This window comes from Aythya marila, assembly GCF_965140915.1.
Source record: "Aythya marila genome assembly, chromosome: 2".
Lineage (NCBI taxonomy): Eukaryota > Metazoa > Chordata > Aves > Anseriformes > Anatidae > Aythya > Aythya marila.
This window is the reverse complement of record NC_139043.1, coordinates 19,860,375-19,883,997: the sequence shown is the minus strand read 5'-3', so window position 1 is coordinate 19,883,997 and position 23,623 is coordinate 19,860,375. Positions and strand designations below refer to the sequence as shown.

At 36.8% G+C, this 23,623-nt stretch overlaps 1 protein-coding gene across 2 annotated transcripts in view; it reads right to left on the bottom strand.

Annotated features, from left to right (window-relative positions):
• NEBL (nebulette) overlaps positions 1-23,357 on the bottom strand; it is a 255,027-nt gene extending 231,670 nt beyond the window's left edge. The window contains exons 1-2 of one of the 2 annotated variants that reach the window (XM_082754542.1): positions 23,029-23,357; positions 22,132-22,226 (exon numbers count right to left, since the gene is read on the bottom strand). In XM_082754542.1, coding sequence (XP_082610668.1) covers positions 22,132-22,226; positions 23,029-23,097 — 164 coding nt within the window. In that variant the 5' untranslated portion in view covers positions 23,098-23,357. The remainder of the gene's footprint in view (positions 1-22,131; positions 22,227-23,028) is intronic. The other variant, XM_082754541.1, reaches the window with a different exon arrangement.
• Positions 23,358-23,623: the final 266 nt, after the last annotated feature.

Genomic DNA, 23,623 nt, shown 5'->3' with positions numbered 1-23,623 from the left:
GCTAGCAATTGTTCTCCATGTCCACAAGGGGAAAAAAAAAAAAAAAAAAGAGAGAGAGAGAGAAAGAATTAAGATAAAACTGCAGAAAATAAACAAGCTCAGGAAAACTGTGAAGTATAAGGACATAATGGAGCAAGGACTCTAAGACTTAAGTTTAAGAACAGATTAGGCAAATATATATTCATAAATACTGAGGTATACGTAAGTGCTACTGCAGTGTGAGAAGTACTAAAAGTTGGTTTCTAGTCTTTAGCTCTTTTGTGTGTATACATGAAGACAAATGCATATGTTAGCTATATCATCCATAAAAGACACACAATTCAGTGAAAATACTTATATTAATTTGTCACTTAATGTTTAGGAGTATCATCATAAATGCTGATTTATTTCCACTTGAGTAGATACAACGACACTTCTCTACCTCTCCGTACGACTGCTATATATCCTTACCAATGTGTGCCGAGTAAAGCTTTCCAGTATAGAGCTGCAGTGGGTATATACCTGGGCACTCATGCTGGAAAGCTAAAATAGTCTCAGACATGGTACTAGGTACTTGTGTGCCACCTACTACATAACTTTGTGTCTTACCAAGGTTATTCTGATGGAACAACTAATCAAAAAACAAGTCCCTGCTGGTCAAAAATCAATATTTGAAGTAAATTAACTTAGGTGTCCAAAAATTATCAATTTTGATTATATAGAACCTATTCTATGAAAAAAAAAAAAAAGATAAAATCCTAATAGGATTAGGTTAGAAATATAGGCTGAGGTATATTTCTTGCATAAGATATTATAAAGGCAGAACAAGCAGTGTATTCATGATTTCCCTTTCACTTCACAGATAATGTCAGAGTAATACTTATGAGACTATGGGTACATCTATAACTAGGCCAGAAATAAAATATTAAATGCATATTTTATGGAAAATTTAGTTCAGCAAGTAAATGAGCATGGAAATGGTTGCTCAAAAAATAAGTAACGAAGAATTAAATGTATTTTTTCCCCATTAGGTCAAATATCTGAGTCTAAGAGTTTAACTTGAGCATTTAATTTTTAAGAAACAAGGTTTTCAAAAATTAATTTTATCCTTTTTCAAACAAAGGAAGTACTTCTATGGGTTCTCTCACTGTGACAGATTTCAGGTCACCGTGCTCTCCAGCTTCAAGGTTTTTCAGAAGTGTTTTAATCGCTCAAAAATGACAACAAAGATAGACGCAGACAACAGTCATACATGGGCCAACTGTTAACTTCCTTGCTAAATCTGGATCCATGTATTAGCTAGACAGTTCATTAACATTAACCATCAAACTTAAACACAAAGAACATTGTGTGAATAAGAACATTTCTTTCTTAGTAAAATATTCTATTCATGTTGTGGATGAGTTGCACAGACCTAGGCAGGAATCTAAAAGGAACAGAGGACTTCCCTATGCAATTGCATTTCTAAAACATTAATAAACACACTAGATTTTTTCTACCTTGAAATAGTTCACCAACAGAAAGAACAATAACAAATAGATAATAGCTATTTGTTTCTTGATTTTTTTTCAAAAGTCATAAGTGAATGTCATGTGGTAGGCCCAGGCTAGTGTCTAAAAGCAGAGGCAGTAAGCAATCTCATTGTTTCAACACAACTGGAAGAAAAAAAAAAAAAATCAAAAACTGGAACCAAAGTGAATATTTGCTCAATGGAAATTGCACTACCAGTTGAACGATTTCATGTTGTGAAAGGTAGTGTGGCAATGCTTTGCTGTGGACTGGATTTAAACAAAACAAAAGAGAGAAAGAAATCCATCCATTTTGTAGGCAAGGTATCTCAACATGTTCCTGTTTTCCTTCTGAGGTAAATCCAGCCATTGTAAGGCACTGGCCACAACTTAAGCCTGTTAGAAATGTGGTCAAAGGAATATGCTGGTGTTGCAGTGCTGACTAAAATTCATGGTTACATGCCAACTACCACCTCCATAGAGCCTGGTAAATAAAAAAAAATCTCATGACTAACCAGCAGAGTATTCTGAAAATACTGCTTTCATTGCCTACAAAATTATCAACAACAAGAAAAATGTTTCCTGAGCTTTTAAATTAAGAGAAAAAGTTAAATTTTAATATTAGTTGGTGTGTGTGTTTTTAGTATGTTTGTCAGTGTTTTTTTCTTCAATTCCTATTCAAAAAAAAAAAAAAAAAAAAAAAGTGAGAGATCTCTATTATTTAAGTTTAAGATTTATTGGGTATACACAAGCATAGATATTCTGTCCAAGAATTTGTACATCTCTTCCTTCACATATGTAAATGAAGATTTAATAAGAGACAGGCAAAACACACAGGAGATTATAAAACAAATAGAGAGCTCAGAGGAGATAAATTGCTGACTTGGACTTAGCAAATTAATTTTATATGAGAGACCACAGAAAGGGTTTCCATACACTGAACACGCATTAATCAAATTATTCTGAAAGGGCAAAACTAAACTGGAAATTAAAAAAAAAAAAAACAGCGGTCCATCAGATCTGATACTAGAAGAAGGTAGCCCTTCTGTGCTATCTAGTTTCTGCGTTGCTTGAAGTGATTGAGATCCTGCGTCTTGGAAGAAAAAAAGTCTCTGCCTGTTGGAAAGCGCCCATCATGTTGTGTCACCACACATTTCTGGATCTAACCAAAAGCTTTTACTTCATCGTTCTCTGCATGTGGTCCCAGTGACCAATCCAGTTCTGGTTTAGTTTGTTTTTCTCTGTGCATTTAGAAAAGTATATTTTAAAATAGCAGAGATGTTTGCTGAGTTACTCAACTTTTTTCATTAAGATTTTAAAAAGGTATATGACTACACTCACGTGCTTCATAAGATTTTTAATTGGCTGCAAAATACATTTTTCCTCATATTTAAAAAAGTCAATCCAATATGTAACTCAAAATTCAAAAACATCTCAGCTGAATGAATGCTGCACCATCAGTTTTAAGAGTTCATTAAAAAAATCCAATCTTCATGAATTCATTAATACAAAATAAATTATGTTTTATTTCACCTAGTTTTCTTATAGTTTTATGCTTGAGGAATTCACACTTAACCTTGGCTGCTAGACCCAAGATGATTTCAATATAAAGTTCAAATGCGGAACAAGCGATCACCAACAACAGGAGAACAAATATTCTTCTTCTTTAGTAGGTATATAAATACTTTGAAATCCAAGATTTTAACATCTTTTACACTAACACGGTTCTGAATAACACCAGAATCTGAAGAAGGCAACAGTGCAGGGACCTGATCTCCTAGAGCTCCATATGCAGTGAGGTGACAGAACTCAAAAATCAATTTTAAAGCAGAATGGAACTACTGAATTCTTTCTATCTACAAACCTGCTGAAGTATCTAAACACCCATGAACTGAAAACGCAAGGAGCTGGTAGGAGTTCCAGAAAATTGAGATACTTGGTTCTGACAGCTGGTCAGGAACAACTACTGTAAGTTAGCTCTCACACGGGACAAGACTCATTTCACGCAATGTAAACGTCTCTATTACCTGAGTCAGCCCATGATGTTAATATAACTCACAATGAATAAAGTCTGTTTCACCTGTCATAAAATGAGTCAGATGAACTGAAATCTTAACACGTTTATTTCTTCACCAACCACAAAGACGGGCAACTAGAACAACTATTTCAGCTTATGTACATCGGCATGGTATGTATCAAAGGTAGGTGAGATGAATGCCACCCACAGTTTTCCAGTAAAGGGGACATGACAATAGAATAACAACCATAATAGCTTACAAGTGTCTGAAAGCAGAAAGCTAAACGTTCAACTGAACAGAGCCATGTGAATGCCACTTTTAAAATCCTGGTTATTTCCTCTGCTTTCTTATGTTATATACAGGAAAAAAAATCTGAAGAAGAAATCACAGGTATGAGTTTGTATGGGTCTTAGTAAATTTTCTGAGCTTCATAGGAACCTGAATAACTTAATTTCACAGGGAAACCATGGTATATAGTAGGCTGAGAGGCAAAACAACTATTATTATTTCACTCTATAATAGCAATCTGTTTGGCCCTCCACATATCTGGCCTAAGAGTTATTTACATGTTCTAAATTGAAGAACACAAACATTTTATGCTTTAAAATATATACAGAACAGCAGACTGAATTCAGGCCTTATCACAGAGGATGTTTAGTTTTGTTTTATTTATAAATTTGTTAAATTTATTTGCATTTTTTTCCTGGGGTTGGGTCTGTGTTTAAAGCAGGCTCCAGGACTTTGAATAACACTCCATCTGTCTCAGAGGTGCTTGCTTAATTTTTGCTTTCACAGACATTTTTACACAAAGAGCATGCTAATGCTGGGAATTTCTCAGTTTCTGAATTCTACTGCAATGTATTGCAGAGGAGGTAAACAGAAACCTTGAGTCCTGTTTGCAAAGAAATGAAAGACCTCAAACACTTAGGAAATCTTAAAATACACTAATTACAAATACTTAAACACATGCAACAGCCAACACTTCTCTAGATACTTCCTTTAGCTGTCAAAATTCATATATATTTATTTTTAAAACAAATCTCATGACACTTAATCTCTAACATACTTCTAACTTATCGCTAACTTATACTTCTCTCTCCTGGGAATGCAAGCATAACACTACATAAAAACAAACTATGAGCTCTCTATCTTACAGCTTGTTCCTGATGTTAATTTAAGTCTTACAAAATAAATGCCACATTGGAATTTCAGTCCCATGAAAGTAAATGGTCATTGCCATTTTCAAACTCACCTACAATTGCAGTTTTTGAAGGGAGCAAATGAGCATTATTTAAAACTAAAACAGGACAACGTACAGCAATGTGAATCCCATTACATAAGTGACATAACAGATCAACCAGTGCAAAGATATGTATTGCTAGATACATTGTGAAGATAGAGGTTATTAGAAACATTGAGCTGAAATACACACCCACATTGTGTACTTGCTTTCCTTACAACATATTTAGTTATAAGGATATTGTAGATATATTATCATAAATCAACAGACACGTTTCCACAACGTGTTACTAAGCAACTGTAACCAAGACCTTCTGTAAATGAGATTAAAATTCCAAGGTAACAATACTCAAATACAACATCATATTTAATAGACAGAAAGATGAACATGTTCATATTAAAAGAAAAATGTCTGTTTAATGTTATGGTTTTTGAACTAGTTTTGATACCTGGAAAAGTAGATCTGTGCATATCAGTTGTAGGCATTTGTACCATACAATGAACCATGCAAAGATCCATCAGTCCTAGTATATTTTTTTTAAATAAATAAATAGAAACTTCTTCAAACAAGTCTCATTATTTGTTATATGCATTTAGCTCTTCTACTCAACACTATCCAAACTATACAAAAATCTCAACTATTTTAAATTAGTGTTACTCTAGTAACACTAATTAAGAAAATTAATTAACACTAGTAACTACTAGTAACTACTAGTAACTAGTTACTAGTATTAGTAACACTAATTAAGAAAATAGTGTTACTCTTGTAACACTATTAAGAAAATTTCACATACATAAAAAGCGCAAAAATGTACTGTAATACAGTAGTAATTTTCTTGCTGTGTTTAGAAAAAAAAAAATCACCAATATACTTAAGTATAAGCACCTTTCTAATAACAGATAGGATTTAGTATGCTGCATGTCCCCATCATTCTAACTCTTAGACATTCGGTTGGCAGTAGTACCAAGGAAGGTAAGCAAACTCTAATTCAGAATCAGACAGAATAGACCAGAATACACTCTATTCAAAAGAGGTTATCGTAAGCATGTGAAACCTTTCTTCCACTGTCAGTGGTGGCTTCCCATAGAGTTTCAGACAACGTTCTAAGTATTGTCCTCATCCAAAATGTGACTTAATATTTTAAGAAGCAACCCAAATTTAAGAGAGGAAGACTCTGGTTTCTCATTATACTACATGTACTACTGACTAAGTAAAAGTCTATACAGGAACAGAAATCATCTGCAGTGGAGACAGAACCTTCCTTGAAGAAATTTGTTCTGTACTCAGCCCGGTTTTCAGGAACTCAGGGCCATCACAAACCCTTTCTGCTCCAAGTACATTCCATTTCTTTGACACCACCTTCCTTTACACATACACATCTTCGCAAACAGCCTTGTTTTCTTTAAACCTACAAAAAACCCACACTGCATATACACACCACCTGCTGGGGAGAAGATGAGAGAATAAACATGTGACAGACATTAATCATGTTGCTTAATGTGCTCCTGGCAGGCTCTCAGCTACCGTGGCAAGGGGAATCATTTAACAACCTATGTAGATAGAACAGAAAGGGAAACTTGCCAGCATTATTCAGTCATGACTTTTAAGTTATTTTGCCTGTTTTAAACATTTAATGAACATATAATATGTGCAGTGCTCTTTCTGCTCTGAATTCTATGAGTGACAACTTCAACCTTCCTTGAACAGCACATTTCTGCATCTTCCCACTCCTGTTTCAGCCAGGGTGTGCTGTGCTTTAATGTGCCCGGGCTTTGTACCATTGGTACTGTTCAGTAAGTACTTCTCTCTCCACTGTTTTACTGTCTTGCAGAAATGCCTACTAGTCTTAATAACTTATGCCAGTTAAAATAAAAATTAACCAAATTCTCCACTATCCTAGTGTGTACATCTTTTTGTAAGGTCAATAGAAAGCTTTTCTGCTTACAGTAGGAGTGAAATCAAACCATAACAAAATATTCCACAGAGCATGCCTCTCCCTCTGGGAAAGGGTGATAAATTTAACACTCAAAAAAAGTACAACAAGCTGTATTTTTTAATTCGTAACATTGAAAAACAGAACGTGGAGTAAGTATAGACCTACTTCAATTACTTTCCAGAGACTCTATACACTACTGCTTTCCAGCAATGGGAAAAGCTTGTGTGACACTTCACTGGTCACTCCTTGAAATGATGCTCTGTGACATTTCAGTCCCCCACCAGAGACATGTATTGTTTTAAAATGATTTTGTCCATCAGCTTCATGTAACCTCCATGTACAGCTCTCTGTGTAAACCCACTAACACTAGGCACTACCCAAACAATTGAAGTAATTGACTAGTGTGCTATTCGAGTATTTTACATTTTAAATGACAGCATAAATAAATGACATTCTGACTTTGCAGGATCTTTCTCTTCATGCCATCACTGCATTCCTGGTTTAAATTCTGATTTTTTACAGGAACAGCAAGTCTTTTCTGCTTTTCTGTATTCTGCAATCCATATTGCAAGTTCAACACAGAATTCCTATGCATTAACAGAATTGTTTATGAAGGTCTACTTAGTACAGGCTTCACACTGGCATATGGAAAATCTTTCCAGCTCAGATGTCTGTTTCTAACAGTACCCGTTGGTTTCATATCCAGTGCCTTCCAACATACTAAAGGTGTGATTAAGCTGCCTCTATTCAAAAATAATCCCATTGCTTTTTGGAAAAATTGATGCCTGTTTGACAATTTGTAGGGCTCTGAGTACATGCTTTCCCAGCTCTTGCTCATCTACTCTTTAATTTACAGATTAAAGATGATTTTTAATCTGACTACGGATTAATGACTACAGATGACTTTTTCAGTATACTTGTTTTATAGCAGATACGGAAATGGTGCCTTGAAGAAATAAACAATGCTGTTTATTTCTTTAAAGAAAGTACCAAATCACTTATTTTTCTTTTATTTTACTTCAGAATAAGAACTTTGGAAAATTAATGTAAGCTTTATTACAAGTAACAATGAAATGGAAAAAATCTGCAAAAAATGCAAGGAATGTATGTACTGAAATGACCTACATAATTCTTTCCAGAATTAACATTTTTCAAGTAATAATGTATTTTGCAGTTAAGTATATTTTTTCCCTACAAGAAACAAAGGATAGAAAAATACCATTGATTTTTGTGGGTTTTTTTTTGTTTGTTTTTGTCTTATTTTTTGTTTAGCATTTACAGGTACTTTCTTTCAAATCTAGAATCAAAAACTATCTGTTTCAGGTTAAAGTTGTGCATACAGCAGTGAGGAAAGGTAGAGGAATCATTTTTACCTAAACTTCAATTTGCTCACAGTCAGTAAGCAAATAATTATATTGCAATAGAAAATGTTCAAAACCATAACAGGTCATTCCACTGTGAAACACAAGGAAGCACCAATGAGTCAAATATAAAATCTCCCCAACTTTAACAGTTTCAGCTAGAAGTCTCAAGATAGTACATGGAGCATTGTCTTTCTTTTGGATTGTAAATATGAAGCAGAGTTGTTCCTTGCAAGATAATACAAATTGATATAGTCTATATATCAGGTAAGAAAAGCCACCCATGCAAATAGATTACCTCTTCTCTGAAAGGCTTCTTTCAAGTAAGATTTAAATACAGCAACAGAATCATCATTCATAGGACACAAAACATGTTTATTCAGAACTTTAATTATTTTAAGTTTAAAGCTACCCTCCATTCCAAGAGTATATTAATCACACATGACTACAGAAGACATCAAGTTCCAAAGGAAGTCTGATATACAAGACTAAATTTTATCTGAAACCTTTATTTCAAAACCAAAAACTCCAGCAGATACACTATCAGTTTTAGACTTGAGCCAAAACCTTCTAAAATGCTCCTATAGCGAGCAAAAACCACAGAATGTAAGGACTCCAATTCAAAATTAATTCTATATGTCTGGGAGAAAATCAGATTTAAATATATTGAGATACTGTCCTTGTAAATGTTTTAACAGCTTTGGGATTGTTTGGAGTTAACTATGTACTAGATCCTGACTTTGCTTTCCAGTGTGATATTCAACATACTTGTAAACATTCCTTCCACAACACATTGTTTGGCACATTAAAGTAACAGGGAGTGAACCAGAAATTTTAATTGAAACCTACATGAAGAAGATAGAATACAGCTGTCAATAAAAACCCTAATAAAATTAAAAGAATATACGTCTAATAAGAAAAAAGTGAAAAGAGGCTGCTACAACTGTAAAGCCTATGTGTTAAAGTGCTCTACAAGGACATTAGTACTATTAACTTCCTTTAAACTTCCTCCCACACCTCAGGAAACAGCAGAGCTTCTTGCATGCAGTTGCTTGAATGTACTCATAACATTCTTAAAATTACCCATGATTGGGAAAAACTTCTTTTTTGAGAAGAATTGTGACTCAATTTATTATTTTTTTTAATATTCAAAATTTTCTTCAAAAAATTTTCTTCTTAAAATGGCTGTTCTTCACAAGCTATATCGCCGAACTCCAGCTGTACTGTAACTCCATGCTCTGCAGAGTGTCTACCTCCTTTCACATTTATGGACTATTTGCCAATGCCTGTAGTGACAGGACAATGGACAACAGTTTTAAAGTGAAAGAGGATAAATTTAAATTGGATATAAGGAAGAAATTTTTCACAAGGGTGGTGAGACACCAGAACAGGTTGCCAAGAGAACCTGCAGATGCCTCATCATGGGGAATGTTGATAGCCAGGTTGGAAGGGGTTTTGGGCAACCTGATCTAGTGAAAGATGTCCCTGCCCATGGCAGGGGTCTTGGATTAGGTGATCTTTAAAGATTCCTTTTAACCTAAACCATTCTATGACTCTACGATTTACAAACTGTCATTATAATGCTAAATGTAGCATACAACTATAATAAAATTAACATACATAACTGACATACATAATATTTTCATGTTTTGATAAAGTTTGTTTCAGTAAAAACACGTAAGCAAAATAAGTCCAAGTGACAATGCTAAATATTTTGTCCCTGGAATTAAGCATTCTACTACTATAAACCAATACAATTAAAATACAGATTGCTACATGAGGAAAAAAAAAAAAAAAGTTTAAACTGGCAGATTCCTGCAAAACATTTCCTAGTAAACAATTGTTCAACTGAAAAAAAAAAAAAAAAAAAACAGGTATAGAATTAGTATAAATTAATACTGAGAACTGTTAATCTAATATGCTACCAATGTGGAAGTTTCATAACAATCCATCTGTTCATGAACGGCCGCCCAGTTCCAATTTCTTCAGCATGAGATGTATAACTACTATTAACTGCATGTATCAACGTCTGTTATCCCAGTTGTGAAGTAGTGCCTTATTGTAACAAACATTTTAAAAATACACATCAAAAGGAGACCCTGAAACATTTCCAATTGAGATCCAGGATGTACACAAACAATGCACATGGAAATACAAGGGAGACACATCTGTCTCTCACATCATGGGCAGTGTCATAGCACATCAGACGTTGAATTAGTCACACTTGAAGTATGCAATAGAGATGAGAAACCCATTGGAGAGATCTGAAATTGAACAGCCAGGTGGCTTTGCTGATGCACAAAGAAAAAATGGGAGAAGAAAACAAAGGGGCTGATCTGCTAACCTAACAAAGTCAGTCAGAGCCTGTGTCTACAGCACAGCAGAAAGGACGGGATGGAGCATGCTATGAAAAAGAGGAGCTGCCATTTCCCTCAGGGTGGAATAAGTAATTAGAGAAAAATAACCATTTTTGCCCTGTTTCCTTCAACTTCTAAAAGCACATTACAGTCTCCTTTGCATCTGTACCCAGTTTGACAAGCTTAAATTTTCCCTTTGTGAACACATTCCATGTACAGTATTATTCTGCATAGGAGACATATAATCTGTCATTGCCTTTTGGGCAGTAAGAGAGATTCCTGCTGCTGACCCAAATGAGGCTTGAAGCAGCAGTAACTTAGTCATGAAAGCAAAGTATTTAATCAGTGCAAGGAATTTGTATATTACTCTTTTGAGCTTCTCCTTCACAAGAGCACAAGTCACCCTGAAAGGTCTTTAGCGTGCAGAATTGATCCATGTAAAGGCATGACCAGCTTCTCTTCAGACTTCAGGATGTCTTTCTAAACTTCCTGAAGTAACAAGAACAGAAATCCCTACTTATAAATATTACTAATATTTCCTAGTTTACAAAAATACTAATTGATACAGAAGACGCTTCGTAGCCTATAAAACCAGATACTCTGTTACATTTAAAAACATGCTCCAAAAGTAATTATTTGCCTATGCTGAGTTGTTCGTAACTGACAAATGCAAAAAATTAGCACTACCAATCTAAGTTATTACTGTACAGAAGAATATCCATTCATCTCATTGGAAAAAAAAAAAAAAAAAAAAAAAGTTCACATTTTGCCTGCATTAGACTATCAGAAAAAATAATCATATATGCTGTTCTCATTTTCCCATGATTCTCACTGTATTTCTTAGTTTCCCCTCAAGCTTTTCATCTTCATGGCGACATTATTTAATAGCCTAATATTTCAGTGTACAGAGACATTCTTTTCAGGGGCACAAAATTAAGTGAGAAACTGTATTTTATCGCATTGCCCAGAAAGTTCTTATGAATTTCTAATTTGATAACAATTTAAAAACTTCACTGTAAGTTCCTCAAATCAGGACTTATTCTTCAGTACCTGCAGTGCCAATAAATCAAATCATATTTCATATAATAATGGTATCTCTTGTTCCGTTCTGAATATCAATTTATTATTGTTAAAATAACAGAATTAACAGAACTGAGCCTGGGAGTGAATATTCCATGATAGTCCCTGCAAGAACTGCATGGAAATGTATTAGATGGCAAAGATTGGTCATTAACTCAGTCAGAGCTAAACTACTTGGCTCTTCCTTTTTCTTCTTCCAGCTTCTTCCATCCTTGTTAATCTGGATTTCCAACATTTCTGACATAACCATAAAACAAACCACATAGTAGTCTTAAAAGTGAGCTACCCAAGAATGGCTGTGTTTAATCCCCTTTGGCTAGACAAAGTTCTTCGGTCAAATAAAACCAAAAGCTCCTGTCATATTCCAACTGGCCATCTTCTAGGAGAGTACCCCACTTGCAAGCAGGGCCAAAAATGTGACCATTTCAGAGATTTAGTTTGCCATTGCTAAATTGAAAAGCTCATGCATTCTTGTAAATTAATTAATTATTTCTCTTTTCCACCTCGGTATCCTTGCTTCCCCTGCATGCATTCATTCTCTTTATTTCTCCTATGAGTAGACACATCATCACTGTTAAGTTTCCCTTAATACTTATCGTTCAGTCTCATTTACTAGACCTGTCAATCCCTTTCAGATATTTCAGGGAATATTATTCTTCTAAATATATCTCTTGATACTTTTCCTCCGGTCTAGTTTTCCTTTCTCCATTCCTCCTACAAATTTTGTGATAATGCTACAGTATTTCAACAAGTTATGCTAATAACTGTTGTAACAAACTTCATCTCTGTTTTCTGGTAGCCTGACAAAATCATATCAACTACTACAAAATAAAACTCAGAGACCTTTTTATATTATAGCAAAATTTATATCTAATACGCCCACAATAGGCCATTCAGCAACTGTTCTTGCGCAATGCCTCTTTCAACAGGCATTCCTTCTCTATTCCACCCCACTTTCTCTATTGCCCTTCAGATACCAATATCAACAAAAGCACTACTATCATTGTATCAAACACACCAGTAGCTTAAATACATATGCACTAAGTCCCTTAGGAAGATTTGTTTTTAAACATATAATTTTTCAGGTAGGTTCTTTACAACACAGATTGCAGCCTCCCTTTGGTATCAACACACAAAGCACTTTGCCAGTTCTAACTGCAGTAATCATCTTTTGGTCAACCACTCACTGAGCACTTCCACTGCCAGAAATCATCATGTTGGCCCCTTTTCTTTCTGTATGACCTGGCAAACCCAGTCAGGAATGTCTTTCGTCTTGCAATACAACACTTGAACACTCCACTCACTGTGAATGCATGCCACTCAACACTGTTCAGAAGAAATAGTCCATGGTACTGTTTTTTTATTTAAATAAAACATTATGGTGTTACTTGTGGGGCTTTTTTTGTTGTATTTCCTTTTAATTTAGGCAAATTATCTCATCTTACCTTTTTTTTTTCCTCTCCAAAGCTTAGCTACTTGCATTTTAATTAAGTCTAAAAGCAGTATCTTATTCTCTTAATCTTTCCCTAAATATTTCTATTTATAGTACTCTGATGCTGGAAGGAGTTGTATTACAAGAATTGAATTCCTCCAGAGTAAAACTGAAACAAAACAAAATGAAAACAGCTATTATCATTTAGCTTACCAAGTTCCAAAATATATATATATATACATGTACACACACACACACCTGAGGTATAAAATGACTAAATTAAAATGTATGAAGTTATTTTTAAATTTGTGAAAGTGGCATTACACCAATACACCTGTGTGAAAAAATGCTGCCATTTAGAAAGACAAAACATGATTGACCTCCAAACATTTGCTCTTCTAAGGAAAAATAACCCAGATGAATTTTGGAAACTGTGAATGAAGATCTTAAAAGAAGGAAATTTACACAGCTTCCATACAGTTTTACATTTTAAGAAACACTCTTTAAAGATTACCTATGCACCTCCCAGAAAAAGCTTTTGCAATAAATGCTTAAATAATTACTGGCCAAATTACAATTAGTTTTTCATTTCCAAAGCTAAAGACCACTCTCAGCTGTGACTTTGATGGCACATTTTTATGTCCTCCTCACATTAAGGTATTATGGAATCCACTATGGTCATAGACTTCTACTGCAACTGAGAACAAAAGGATTTGGGGGAGTGGAGGGGAGAGACAGCTGGAGGAGGAAATACAAGAAATTAAAAATTCTGGACTGTTCATCATTCAGACACTTTCTCCTGGTACAAGTAAAAGTTACATGGGTAACAACCCTGCTCTCTTCAGCCTCCACAAATACATCACAAAAGAAAATACCATGTTCAACTCTGATACACTATCAACTCTGACATCAAGAAAGAAGAAATGGACTAATTCATGGATCAAGAAAGAGAATTAACAGTGGTTTTTAGCTTTTCAAAAAGTTGCTGTGTGAGATTATGTAATTAGGAGTAGAATGAACTGGTTGATTTAATTTACATGCAGACAGACCAGTTATTCAACAAGTACTTCACTCTTCTCATAGTAAACTTTTCCCTGCCTACAGTCTCCTTTGTAAAGAACCAAAACATCATGAAACTGAACCATGCATTCTACATAGCTTTTATAATCTCTAAATTCAGCAAAACTTCTGTAAGCACCCCACAACACTGAAAGTATAAAAATAGTATTGATTGACCCTCAGCCAAGATTGTTAAGTTGTCTGGATAATTATGAAAAGCTTCCAGTGACATTATATGTAAACATCAAAAGCTGTTTATTGGCACTGAGCTGACTGACTTGGTGTTGTTGTTCTCCGTTGTCATCACCTATTCTGAAAATTCAAAGTGACATGAAAGGCTGGAACATATACGTATTTTTCTTAAAGCTTTACAAAGGAAATAGTCTATCAGGACAGCAGGTTCACTTGGGATTATCAACAGTATTGGCAAAGCAGCACAGAAGTTCAAATTCAGAAAAGTGAAAATACATTTTTTAAGTTCCTTAGCAAATGTGACAGGAAATTATATGGCTAAGAACATTTAAAACCCCCAAACAGTTAACTCACAAAACCATTAACAAAACATACCATCAAGATTTTACAGACTCACTACAACCAGTTATTACCCCTTCCAAAGCTCAAGCTGTGCAATGCAAATAAGTAAACAATGTGGAATCACAAGATTTCATCCATTGTCCTTGTTATGCTGCCTAAATATTTTAGTAAATATTACTGAAACAAACTTCATCATTCTTTAGGTATGACTATTGTAAGTGATACCCATTAAGGAAAAAAAAAAAAAAAAAGAAGAAAAAAAAAAAAAGATTAAGTTGAGTATTAACATTGGTTAAAATACCAAGCAAAGAAAATCACCATTAATGACACTGTCTCTCAGTAACTACTGTCCCTGAAGAATATTTTTTCTTTATTTTGTGACTATTGGTACCAAAGAGATGTATAAGCTCTTCCATGGAAAAATTACCTGCAGTCTATGATGACCAATGACCATACAAATTAAAACTGTGTATTTACATGAGTCAAAGCAAAAACTGGCAACAGACCAGGTTTCCACACAGCAAGGATTTCTACAAGCATTGCTTGCAAATAGCTTTGTATGTCGTATTTATTGCAGTCTTGCATTAAAATAATAATAAAACATATACTACTCATTTGCAAATACTCTATTTATTTGCCCTAGCAATGTCCTAAGTAACAGTGAACTACAATTGTATCTTTGAAGCAATTATACCAACTAGCAGAACACTAAAATGCATTCCAAACATAGACCCTACACTCACACTGGGTACTAGACATGAAAATACTGGCTCAGCATAGTCTAAGAATTCACCCCTCTGACAGAAAACATGAAAAAACTTATCTCCCTCAGGGCAGTTTTTTTACTCCATTTGCACCAGCAGGGAAACAGGCTTGTTGCAGCTAAACTGTAGCACTTGACGGTGCTTTCCACAGCCTGCAACAACCCAAACCAAAGGACCTGCTGGAGCACAGAGTTCCCTCCCTGCACACTCACCAGCACTTCCATGTAAGGAGTCATACACAGGCCTTTTTCAAGCACACAATCAGGACACAGCCAACTGAATACACTGAAATGGAACCTGGGAAATATTTTTGCATCCCATTACTCAGATATAGTCATAGGGATCAAAACATTTGCCTTCTTCAAACAGTTTAAACTTAAGCATCAAACACCTTTCTGAGACTTTAATAAATGTTGCCTAAGAAGCTCCTTCAGTTGGTCTAGAGAGCAGCATTGGCTTCTTGTCCTACCCTCCTTGTCATTACTGGATACCATCAATTCTAATTTGGACTTAATACTCAGTTAACCAAGTCAGGTACCAAAGCACCAAGTAGCAGGAACCTATGTTTCCTCTACAATGTTCCTGTAGCTGTTCCTCATATTTAAGCAGGGTTTGCCTGAATATTAACAATTATGCTCTTGCATAATTTTGCTTTCTTCTTATGCAGAATTTAACACCTGATCTAGCACTTCATGACTAGGCAGAGAAGTACTGCAATCATTCTTCACTGCTCACTATCGGAAGGGACAGATACAGAGAGGTACATACCAGGCCCAATACCATTCTATGCTTTCACCCAGCGACCTGGAAGATGAAATGAATATTGCACTTATTAAATTTGCAATGTGCTTACAACCTCTCTGGTGGGAAGGTTGATAGGATGGAGCTGTAAGCACATTAGAGAACAGAATTAGAATATAAAATGAATTTGACAAATTGGAGAAACAGCCTGGGGAAAAAAAAGTGGAGATTTAGTTCAATCAGAACCAAGTAGAAGATCGTACGCTTTGCCAAGAATAATCAACTGCTCAGATAATGGATAACAACAACTGCTGGTGATGCAGTTCTGCATAGAAAGATAAAAACATAGCCTACAACAATCTGAATATGACTCAACAATAGCCTGACTTTGGGAGAAAATAAAGAGGCAAAGACTGCACTGGGACTTAGGAGGAAAATATTATACGTGAGTTGCATGGGCACTCTTCCTATTCTACCAGTTCTGGTAATGCTCCATTGGGCATTACAATTCAATACATAGATGGACCATTTGGAGATAAATGAAGGTAGAGAAACAAAAATAAGCAGAAAATATGATCTGTGAGGAAAGACTTAGAACTGTTTTTTTTATAGAAAACATGACTGAGCAGGGATCTAATAACCATTCTCAGATACTGGAGTCCATACTTAATGGGACACTGAATCAGAAATAATGGACTTAAATGATATATACACATTTAGCTCTGTCTTGAGACATTTTTCTAATAGTTCTGTTATTTGCATTGTTCATATTATACTATTTCCTGTGACAAAAGTCTTCAATATACAAAGTTTAAAAAGTGATCAAGAGTAAATCTTTGCCTTCTAGAAAGGTTTGCATGGCAGTTTCTGGGTTATTTCTTTTATAAGGATGACCAGTTGGGGTTGGTTTATATAATATCTTATTTTTGAACAAACTAACAATCAGAAACAACTGGAAAGTCCAAAATAGAAGAAAAAAAATAATAATAACTGGCTGTAACAGTAACTCCAGCATTGAAAAAAAATCTGATTCCTCAACCCAAACTCAGTGCTATCCTTTGACACTAAGTAAGGTGTTCAGTAGCAGCTGATGATGGAAAAGTAAAAAACAAAAATCTGTTTACCCTTTGCACTCTCTTTCCTGCAACTCCTAAAAGTGTCGCAATCATACTTCAGAAAGATTACTCTTGCTGCTCCTTACCGAGCAATTTTCTTTCTTATTGCCATATTTAAATTGAGAAATATTCATCCACCAAAATCAATATTGAAAAATAAGATAACTCTAACTAATTTTATTACAAATCATATCATCACATACCTGTCCACCTTCTAAAAGATTCCTGACTGGTTGAAAGAAAACTGATGCACATTTCACAACTAAAATCAAACCCCTATATTGAAGTTTCTCTCTAAAGGCAACAGATTCCATCTGATTACCAGCAGCTGCATTCAATTCTAACCTATCTGACTGCCCAAAAAGTTGTACTGTGTACTTATAATTTCCAACCTGCTATAAAATAACTGAAATTTTACATCTCTTCCCTATACTATTTTACAATGTGTAGTTTGACTGTATTTGTAGATCAAAACTATAGTACAAGTCTTCTAACTTCACAATATTTCAAACGTATTTGCATATCTATTTCCTACTAGCATGAGTTAAAAAAAATTAAACCTAGAAAAAATAAGGTGATGATGAGTTTTTCTTCATGTCAATAATCCATGCTAAGACTGATGGCAGTAGATTTAAATTTCAAAGTTATGTAATCATTCCATATGGTGACTGTCATAAATAAAAACTTGAATGAAGCTACCCTGTGTGCAGGCGATTAGCAAAATTTTAGATACTAAATATTTCAGAAGGATTTATTCCAACAGTGAGGCTGTTTGCCTTTGGCAAGAGGGTATATCAGGTATGCAGAAGTTTAAGCTATTAGGTTTTGCAAAAATTAAAAAATACATCTCTGTCGGATGTGTTCACACATGCAGGGAGTCTTGTTTGCATCAGCAGGTATAGCTAATGTGGAAAGAACATTCCAAAAATATGCATTTCAGCTTCTACATTTTGCATAAAAAGTAGTCTTGTGTTTTGGTTTGGTGAATCTGTCAAAAAAGCATTTATATGAATATTCGTAAGAAAAAGTTACCATGTAATCATCCTACACGATTCAATCATTTAACAAGCTTGAGAACTAGTACACAGACGGTTAGTTGCCAAAATGCCATTCATTTCCTAGCATCATATTGGTTATTTGCAGTTGAGAAGAATAAGCTCTGAGTTTGCAAAAAATAATGATAATAATTACTTTTCTTCTTACTATTTCCATATAGATAATATTAAACACTTTTTTGTATATCTGTAGATGCTGAAGCAGATCAAGGGTTCAGATTTGCATTATAGATACTTTGACTTAACAAGTCTTTGAATTACCCAAGCCATTTTAATCATCCTAACCCTTCTTCCTAACCCTTCTAACCTATGTGAATATTCAGAGATACAAAGTGTGGCTCATCCACCTGCACAGCACCAGGCAGAACTGCAAAAATGGACTGCAAGTCTGAGCCCTTAGTCTCATTAATATTATTGCACAAATCTGGCAGCTCTCTAGAAATGTAGCCTATCTGAAGTCAGATAGCAAACGGAAGGCAAGACCGAAGTTATAAGGCAAACCTAGCAGTGTCAACATGCCAAGCATCTACAAACACGCAAAACTTTTTGTATGAGGCCTTTTAGATGAAGTGTGAAGGCAAGTAATTAGAGAAATGCAGTATCATAGATCATGAGAGTACTGTAATACTGGAAGGTCCCAGCTGAGATCAAACCCCCAGTAGTTCTAGGCACCTTGCAAACAAGTAGAGAAACTATTCCGACTCAAACAGCTCACAAATTACATAAACAATAGAGAAGATGGAGAGAATAATGTTGTATAATCTTTTCTCTACAAGTAAGTGAACTAAAAGGTTTTAAGGAGACATTAATGAATTTCTTGGAAACTCTGTGATAGAAAGATCATTCTTTTTAAAACCATATTAAACACAGGCACATGTAGACAAAGTTCTGCCTTTTAACCCAGTTGCAAAATCTTTAATAAATCTACAATTTGCAAAAGTAACATCAGAACTGCAATACTAGGGAGCTCAGCTTCTTGACCTGTATTATTTCTACTACCCAGCAGCTACTTTGCTGACAATGTACCCATATCACAAAGGTGATCACAACCATTAGCTGGAAAAATGACCGGCTGACCAACAAAAGCTTGGCATTAAGAAAGCAGAGTCCTGTACTTACAAGTATTTCCGTTCTTTTCTAATGGACAGCAAATTAATGTATTTCATAATATATTCCTTCTTGGTTTACCAGTCCCCATTAACCCATTAATTTCTGACTTTGCTACCTTCCACCAAAAGTATAGATTGTAGTAAAACGTACACAAATCTGTAGCTGTTTCTTATACTAATGAAAAACAATTATATTTTACATTCAAACTTCTGCTTTTTGCTAGTATTCAGACAAAAATGATTACTTGCAGCATCTGAAAAAAAATGTAAGATACTTTAAGTTCAAAGGTCAAAATACACTCAAGTGTGTTATCTAACCTTTGAACTAATAACCAGATACAAGCATTACTGAAGATGCATACTCTTCAACTGTCCTTACAGAAAGCTACCTATGGCTTCCAAACATATGAAATAATTCAGTGGTATTGCTCTCCTATTCAAATTAGTGCATAGTTTTTTCACTTTCATCTACAAATTACACTCTCATTGATGGATGGCCTCAATAAACAGTCTAACAGTAATTGCTCTTTGTCAAGAGCTTGTAGGTGTTTGTATGAGTAAATTTGCATTCTTTTCTTCTCAGATTTTCTGATCAAGCAGTATTTAACATAAAAATGGATTTGCCTCATACTAATGAACACTGGAAAAGACACATTCTTAATTGGAAATACTTTAATGGCATCTGCTTTGAAAATGAGTAACCTTTGAGATGCAAGAGTACTATGTCAAAATACCATAATTTAAATAAACTGCATATTCAAAATACAGCTTTGCATAAACAACATACTCCTTCTTTGAAGGATATTAGAGTTCACTGAAACCACAAAACACACATTGGTCTTCCATAAGTGGTTCCATATGACTCTTACAATTATTTAGAGTATTTGTTTAAAGCATCTTCCAAATAACTAAGTTTACCAAGACTTAAGAACAAAATAACCATTGTTGAAATACATATATTAAAATTTTGCTCTTACTTGATAGGTTAACCCTTTTCCTGTGTTTTTACATTGTTTCTTCCTGTTTCAGGACATTGCAAAGACAGCAATTCTTTTTCCAAGGATCACTATAACAAAGCTTATTAGAGCAACTACTAGGAAGAACAGCAGTTCTGAATGGTATGCAACAGATCCATCATCCTTATTCCCCGTCATTTATAAACACAAAGACACATCACACACAACTACATAGATGAACTCTCTGATAACAGAAATTAAATACACACAGCATGGAAACCCCAACCTATAGCATGGAGGGCACCTGCTAACACTTTTTAACAGTTTTTACAAAATATAAGAAAAGGAAAGGTCAGGAAACCAAAGTATCACCACGGAGATTCAACCCCAACCTGTTAGATAAAAGGCACCAAAGCACCATCAGAGCTTGAACAACTGTAAGCAATGTAAGCCTGTACTTGTACTTGATATCAAGTACTACCAAAGCAGAGTCCTACCTAAGGCCAATAAGCTTTAGGTCAGTTCTGAATTGCAGCGTGCCACTTGCTGGAGCATGAGTTGTCTCCTTTCCTAGAGAACTTCTCTACAGCATGTAAGACTGGCAACTCACCACACACTTTAAGAGTTCTAATGGAACCCACACACACTGCAGAGCGTTTCAAGGAAAGCTAGAAATGCGTGTAACAATGCATGTTCCTAAAATAATCCAAGCACAACTATGTCCATTGAAACAGGTGTTTCAAGTTTTGGCAGCACAGCAATTTTTATAACAAAACTCCTATTTCAGATAGATAGGCATTGCCTGACCAAGTTTAGCCTGCAAGAAACAAGCATATGCTGTTGAACTGTTCTGCAAAGGTCAGCCATAGACTGTTTGCCTCAACACGAAACAAATATTTTAAGAGGATTATTAGAAAATATTTCTGAAATACAAAAAAAAAAAATACAATATGGCCAAAGTTTAAAATTTCTCTTTTAATGTATATATTTAAGGAGGTAAAAGTGAAAATAATAGCAATATATGAACAACATTCTGAATAATACAAAGATGAAATTTGGTTCTACATTGATTAAAAATATCATTTTAACAAAGCGTATTATAAGCATCTCTGAAGATGAAAACATACTGAAATGCACTTAACAAGTGCACTTAACAAATGCACTTAGGAGCATGGTACGAAGAACAATAAACATATGCGTGAGTGCGTATCAGAATGTTCTTCTGTAGTATTTGCAAGCCAAGAATCAAAGTACTCTTCAAAATCCACATAATAATAGTCTTGAAGTGGAATACCACATGATGACATTCTACAACTAAAACTCATCTATTTTCTTTAACAAATCTGAGAAGCAAAATACAAAATAGTGTGAAGCACCAGAAGCAGGGATTTGGTGAATATCTATTTTAGTAATCTGAGATATGTGAACAAAATAACAGTTTTAAAAATAGGTTGTCATGATCTGTCACAGGATATTGCCTTTGGTAAACTACACAACTGAGAAGGACTTTGTTTGTTTTCTTATTACAAAATGCTGATCAGGTCCATAACCCTGAATAGAGAGCTGCATAATGGATAACCGTAATCTGGCAGGCCAATAATGAACATAATAGGAGTCAGCACCAGATCCGGCACTTTCTTGGAGGAAAGGACCTGTATCCTGAGTTCTTATATTAAAACACTGCCTAAACACATCACTGTCAAATATTTTCACCTTCTATCACTTCGATGCAAGACTCCATCTGAAAAGATACTCAGCTGCTCTAGACTGCACGGCTACGTCTCCAGATTAAGTTTTTACAGCACAACAATACCTATTTGACAACATCCATGGCCAGGTTTTCTTTTCATGTGCATTTCTGCAAGACTTGACATTTACAATACTTACGCATTGCAATAAGGTTTCTTTTCATATCCTTTGTAGTTATTCATGTTCAGAGCCATTTTGCAAACTTCACAGTGGAAACATCCTTTATGCCAGTACTGTAAAGAAATGTAAAGTAGAATTACTTACAAAGCCGATGTTTTGAAAGCTATTTTAGGGTACAGGAAATGTAAAAACACAATTACAGGTCAATATTTTTGGCCGTACATTATAGATTTCTGTAAACTACATCAAAGGAATCACTTTCAGGCGAAATTGAAGGAGCTTCTGAAACACTTTCAGAAATGCAAATTCTCTGCTGAAGCAAACACCAAGCCCTCAACACGCTGACCTTGCCGGGACTGTCTTAAAGATAACCGAGGCGGGAGTTTGACATTTTTGTCTAGTTAAAGGGGTTTTGGGGAGGAGGGGGGAGAGAAGAGCGTTTGCTAAAGACGCAATGCTGGGCGAACGGAACCACCAACTCCTGCGATGCTCGGCACGCTCAGCAGCAACTAAATTTAGCGCGTAAGGCGGCTCTGCCCCCGGCCGCCCCTTTCCTTCCCTCGCCGAGGGCGAGCAGCCCCCAGGGACGAGGCACGGCTGCCACCGGCCCCGTTGCGTAAGAGGCAGCCGGAGGCTCCCGGCCAACAGCAGGCAGCGACCCCCGCAGCCTCGCCCGCAACTTCAGCCCTCGGGGAAGCCGCCGGGGACCCGCGGCCGGCCCCGGAGCTCCGCGATGCCCCCGGCGGAGGTCGGCGAGCGCGGAGCCGACCCGGCCCCGAGCCCTGCGTCAGCGCCGTGCCACGGCCGGCCACCGGCCCCGGCCCCGCGGGGCTGAGCCTGAGAGGCTGGCGGTGCTTCCATCGCCACCTGCCGCCTCGCCCCCCGCCCCGGAGCCGCCCGCCCCCGCCCCAGCACCTTGTCCAGGCAGTTGACTTTCTCGGTGGGATAGACCACTTTGCCACAGCGGGCGCACTGGGGGTTCATCTTGCGGCTCCTCTCGCGCTGCGGCTGCCTGCGGCCGAGGTTGCTGCTGCTGCTGCTGCGAGGCGGGCGGCGCTGGACGGGGCTGCGGGCGGGCGATGTCGCATGCCCCGGGACGCCGGGGGCTCCTCAGCGGCTGCGGGCGGGCGACGAGGTCATCGGCGGCTGGGGAAGGGAGCGGCGCTCCGGCTGACTGCGGCTCGGCAGCATGTGGGAGTGGGCGGGCGGGGAGCCGCTGCCTGTCGCCCCCGCCCGCTCGCCGCCCCGCAGCCACCCGCCCCCGCCGCCTCCGTCTCCGTGTGCCTGCGCGCTCGGCTCTCCGCGCCGCCGGCTGGGTGACTCACGCCGAGCCCCGCGCAGGCAGCAGCCGCAAGCCAAGCCCACGGGCGCGGCGAGACGCGGCCCGCAGCGAGAGGGAGGGATGGAGGGAGGGATGGAGGGATGGAGGGCGAGCGCCGCGCCGCAGCCGCCCGATGGCCGGCTCCTCAGGCGGGGGGGAGCCCGGCTGCGGCCGCCTCCCGCCTGCACC